This window comes from Terrapene carolina, unplaced genomic scaffold, assembly GCF_002925995.2.
Source record: "Terrapene carolina triunguis isolate 2854851 unplaced genomic scaffold, T_m_triunguis-2.0 Scaffold34445, whole genome shotgun sequence".
Taxonomy (NCBI): domain Eukaryota; kingdom Metazoa; phylum Chordata; order Testudines; family Emydidae; genus Terrapene; species Terrapene triunguis.
In genome coordinates, this window is record NW_020698796.1 from 6,148 (window position 1) to 11,877 (window position 5,730).

The 5,730-nt window shown below is 49.0% G+C and overlaps 1 protein-coding gene across 1 annotated transcript; it reads left to right on the top strand.

Annotated features, from left to right (window-relative positions):
* Positions 1–1,012: 1,012 nt before the first annotated feature.
* On the top strand, positions 1,013–5,294 carry LOC112102389 (glycerate kinase; the record flags this gene model as incomplete). The annotated part of the gene is made up of 3 exons (XM_026646217.2): positions 1,013–1,386; positions 1,828–1,979; positions 5,119–5,294. Coding segments are annotated over exons 1-3 (702 nt in total), but the record flags the coding sequence as incomplete, so codon positions are not given.
* Between the last annotated feature and the right edge of the window lie 436 nt (positions 5,295–5,730).

Below are 5,730 nucleotides of genomic sequence, written 5' to 3' on the forward strand. Positions count from 1 at the left end.
TATTGAATGTGACCCAAATGTTTATAGTAGGCTACTGTCTTTACACTGAACTGGCCAGGAGTTTTGCCTGGAGGAGGAGTGCAGGATTGGGCTCTGTAGGCATACAAGCCTGTCTGGTGTCTGAACATGATTTTAAAGAATGATGAGCCAGTAATAAAGCCAAGAAATTGGAGCATTTTTCTGTCTTCAGTTGATTTGCTTTTTATTGTGAAAACCCCCGTGACTGGCATCTTCTGACATAACCATCATCAAGGAGTTCAACCAGCCACAAAGATGCTGAGCCTGTTATTTTACCATAGGCTCCATCAGACACTGTAGGAAGGAAATAAGTAACTAAGAGTGAATGATCTAAGATGAGCTTTGGGATACTACAGTGATGAGGGGCTTTGCCTTAGGTAAAAGGTGGGCTGGGGGCTATGGTCTATCTGAATCTTCCCCCGGAAGGGTAGAGAACAGCCTGCAAATGTTGGAACTCATTAAGAAATGAGTGAGTGAAAGTAACGGGCAGTGTTTGAAATCTACAATGAACCTGAAGTTAGCCAGCAGATGTTCAGCCCTCGCAGGGGTTTGAGGGGGTTGTAGGGAACATTAAGGGGATGAGGGGAGCTGGGAGCCATCAGGTTGTCTAACTGTTAACCCCCCAAATGGCAGAAGTCTGAAAATAAAGGAAATACAAATGCTATGGTGCTGTCTCAGACTGCTGGGGAAGGGTGTGCACTGCAGATGTGGGTAGCATAGTGGATTTACCTGTGCTGGGAAGCCAGATTTCCATACTATGGGCCAAATCCAGAGCTTCTTAGTTAGCTCCTACTCCAGGCACACACTCATTGGCTTCCATCAGAGTTTTGCGTGAGTAAGGCTGAGTCCTGTATTGGGTTCACAGCTTGCTAGCTCACCACTTTCCAGTCGAAAGCCCCACCCCTTGCTGGCTGAGTAGTTAACTATTCCTTCCCCTCATTACAGGTTGGATATGGCTGGCTGACTGACTGCTAAGAGACAGCGTGGGCCAGACATGACCTCCGCTCTCAAGGCCCTGCCCAACATCCATAGAGCCTGCATGATCCCAGCCTGTCGGGTCCAAGCATCTCACCCGCGCAGTATGTCTCTCTGGGAGCACGGGCTGCACCTCTTCCGCAGTGCCGTGGGTGTCGTCCTGCCGGCCCCCATGCTGAGAAGGGCCCTGGTGCTCAAAACAGATGGCTGCCCCAGGCTGGTCGTGAGGGACCGGGCTTTCCCTGTGAGGAGGAACCTGTATCTGGTGGGCTTCGGGAAGGCTGTGCTGGGAATGGCTGCCGAGGCAGAGGAGATCCTCGGGGACCACCTAATTCAGGGGGTTGTCAGCGTCCCCCATGGCATCCGGGCATGCCTGCAGCAGGCGGGAATGGAGTAAGACTGATAGTGCCTGGATATTCCGGTGGGAGGGTGCAGAGAAGGGTGGGGGACAGGCAAATACAAAGACCCAGGCTCCTGCAGAAATGTCTGCCTGCCATAGATTTTCCCCTTCGGGTCACTGCTGAATCCCTCTTGGATCCTCTCCACCTTTCCCAATTTTAACCCTTGACCATGGGTGCAAGACTCATGGCTCAGCTTGACTGGTCTCCATCCCTCTTTGTGGGCCATCAGACTGTCCTTGGGGCTGTGTGTGCTGCCTCCATAGTGTGCTCGACCCCGTGGGGGAGAGACCAGGATCAGCAAAGGAACCTGGATAAACCTCAGTCACAGGGCCCTCTCTTGTCCCCCAAATCCCTCTTGTGGGAGTAGGGCTGCCAAGCGGGCTCTGGATAGGTGTACGTTTCGGTGGCCTGATCATCTTTCTAACCCCTGCAGGGAGATGTTGCTGAAGCCTCACAGCAGGATCCAGGTCATAGAAGGAGCTAAGCACAACCTCCCTGACAGAGAGGCTCTGAGGGCAGCCAGCATGATTCGGGAGCTAGCTGAAGGCCTGACAGCTGACGATCTCCTCCTTGTGCTGATCTCAGGTAATGTCTGGAACCCCAGGAGCAGGGAGTGAGTTCTTGTGGGACCCTGTTGCTGCCATCAGTTGTTGCCCTCCCTTCTTCTGCCCCATCTTTCCTCCCTTTATCTCTTCCCTAGCCTGGCTTCTTCCTTTCCTTCTGCATGCAGGAAACAGATCCAGAATCATGCCTGGCAAACTAGGTCAAGTTGCCTGTTGCAAAAGAAGATGAGGAGAGGCGTAAAGTGGGTCAAAGCTGTTCCCATTGCGACTCCCACACCGGTGGCAGCTCACTGCATTCATTCACATTTCAGTACCTGATCTTCTGGCAGCAGCCGTGAGTTGGCAGCAGCTTGGACCCCGGGCAGACACACTTCTCTCCCAATCACACCTCTCAGAGGAACTTGTCACAAGGATTCCATTATTGATTCCTTAGTCTAGAATCTCCCTCCTCCACCAGCTGTTGCTTTGTACTCTCCCAGGCAAGAGGTGGCTGCATTCCAGCAGGGCTGTGTGTGAAGAGTCGAATGCGTTCTGGGATGGGAGATGCTATATTATTCATTAGAGTGTTGACACACCAAGTATTTGGGCCAGCCAGTTGTGTTGCTGTTTCTCTCCCTCCGCCCACAGGCCTTGCCCTGTGGTTCGCTGCTGTCGTGCCTGCAATATCAATCCACAGTACATGCAGTTTGAAGCAGCAAAGCACCGTGTTGCCAGGTGGTGGTGCCAGGCAATCAGAAAGCATTGCTCTGCAAATATAAGCCCATCCCAAGGCAAAGCACTGAGGAGAGGCTGCCTGAGCTGTATGGAGGTCTGGATCCTGGGGCCCAAGTCTGCTCTGAGTTACATCGGGTTGACACCATGAAGTCAGTGTAACCAGTGTCTTGTATTTCCATGTTTGTATTTGTAAAGACAGACTCTCCAGGGTCATCTGATCACACAGCCATGTAGATGCTTTCTTCCCTCAGAATGGGAGGTGCCCCTTGCTTAAATTTGGGCACGTAGGCTAGGACAGTGGTTCTCAACCAGGGGTACACAGAGGTCTTCCAAGGGGTACATCAATTCATCTAGATATTTGCCTAGTTTTACAACAGGCTATGTTAAAAGCATTAGCAAAGTCAGTACAAACTAAAATTTCATGCAGACAATGACTTGTTTATACTGCTCTATATACTATATACTGAAATGTAAGTACAGTATTTATATTCCAATTGATTTATTTTATAGTTATACGGTAAAAATGAGAATTGCAATTTTTCAGTACTAGTGTGCTGTGACACTTTTGTATTTTTATTTCTGATTTTATAAGCAAGTAGCTTTTAAGTGAGGTAAAACTTTGGGGTACACAAGACAAATCAGACTCCTGAAAGGGGTACAGTAGTCTGGAAAGGTTGAGCCACTGGGCTAGGGCAGCAGAGCTCAGAACTGCAGGTACAGGAGGTGCAGGTGCTTGGGCATCAATGCACGGGTTGTAATGGGGGGCTAACTTAAGTACCCAAGTTGGAAAAATGAGGCCCCATCTGAGACTCGGAGTCACTGAGGGACTGATCCTGCAAGGGGCCAAATAGCATGGCTGAGGTGCTCCGCATTCTCACCCAGCCACCCCCTCCCGAAATCAAAAGGAGTCACTCAGTGCCAAGTAAGAGGTGCTCTGCACCTTGTAGGATCAGCCCCTAAGCACATGCATTTGAAACCTGCAGGCTCCTCCAGGAGCGATTACCCCTTTAGTGCCTTATTTCCCCCATTCCCAGTTGGGGGGCACACATTGAGGGGATGTGCTCTGCTTTGGGCGCATAAGCAATGCGGCAGTGCACTTGTGGGGTTTATTTGATTGGGTGGATATCCAACTATAGACATGCTCCTGTGAGTAGGTGTCTCCAGTTGTGCAGCCCAGTGTTAAAGAAACAAATGCACTTGGAGCTGCTCTTTGGGGATTTTGGGGGGTTCTTGATTGTGCTCCTCATCTGAGCGAGATCTAGCTCGAGATCCTCAGCTGCCTAGCTCAGCTCAGCTGGCTGCAGTCTATTCTGCCATGGTTCAGAGAGAATTTTCCAGGATTATCCAGACACGGATATAATTGGATTTGAATCATGTCTGGTGGGGATTCCCTTGAGTTTCCTCTTGTCCTCTGGCTACTGATATCTTCAAGAGACTCCTAGGCCATCCCAGGATTTGCTGTCAGCAGCAGCTCCCAAAGCATGCAATGCATACCTCCACAGAGCCCACTCTGGCTGCTCCTGCCTCGCAGCCAGATCCCTACTGATTGACTGAAACTCAGGCACTTTCATTTGTTTTTCTTGTTCATCATATTTTATTGATGGTGCTTTTTCTCAAACCTCAGAGCAGGCTTTGCCCTTTTATGGTAGTTTTCTGATACACTTCTATACATACTCACCCTCTATTTTATCCATCTATTTCCCCCCTCCTTTTTCACTGCATTTCAAGGGCCCAATCATGCTGTCAGTTGTGCTCCGCCACTCCCATTGATCAGATCACTAATGCACCCATCACCATAGTATCCAGCCTCATTTTTGTTTCCTCTGTGATTCTCTCTCTCTCTCTCTCTCTCTCTCAATAAGCATTTTGCTGTAGTGCTGTTCTGTATTTAGGTTTAGACATTGCTATATTTTTTTAAACACCGCTCATTATGAATGAGGTCAGTGAAATGCTGAAGCCAGAAGTGTCTCTCTTTCCCTGCAGCTAAACACTGAGTGAGCCATGGAGTTTGCAGTCCCCCCTCTCTGACTAGCAGTCACTGAAGTCAGATTTGAGGCACATTCACAGGGAAGTGTAGTGAGAACAATAGCACCTGGGCCTGTTTCTGCCCCGCCTTGCACCTCACATTCTCATTTATGCCAGGCAAAGCAGGCACCATTGTGAGTGAGCTCACTGAGCACAGGTGTAACTGACTGCCATGGAGATCCAGTCCTGCTCTGTGGAGAAACAGAAGACATCAGTCTCCAGGGCTATTAGTCTGGCATCTTTCACCAGCACTAAATTCCCTTACAACAAAATGGTGAGGGAAGAGAAGAAGGAAAACTCCAGCTGTAGGATGCCCTCGCTTAGCCCCTTGTCTGTGAGAGGCCAGCGTTTCAGTGCTGGGGGGTTCCTCCCACCCTGCTACACACGTGCATTCACTCACTGCGGTTTCTCCTGCATTATAGGAGGCGGATCGGCCCTACTGCCTGCTCCTACTCCTCCGATCCTCTTGGAGGAGAAAGAGAAGGTCACCAAGCTTCTGGCTTCCAGAGGAGCTACCATACAGGAGCTCAACACCATCCGGAAGGCCCTTTCCTTGTTGAAAGGTGGAGGGTTGGCCCGGGCTGCATATCCTGCACAGGTGAGTGTGGAAGACTTCTTACTTGCCCATAGCTTCTGCTCTAAGGCAGTTTTAAAGAAACACCATGAGATTAAAAGTCATGGTCAAAACAGACCTCAGTAGAAATGACCTGATGTTTAGATCAGTGGTTCTCAACCAGGGGTATGCAGAGGTCTTCCAAGGGGTACATCAACTCATCTAGATATTTGCCTAGTTGTACAACAGGCTACATTAAAAGCACTAGTGAAATCAGTACAAATAAAAATTTCATACAGACAATGACTTGTTTGTACTGCTCCATATACTATACACTGAAATCTAAGCACAATATTTATATTCCAATTATATGATTACAAATGGGAGAGTCAGCAAGTTTTCAGTAGTAGTGTGCTGTGACACTTTTATATTTTTAAGTCTGATTGTGTAAGCAAGTAGCTTTTAAGTGAGGTGAAACTTG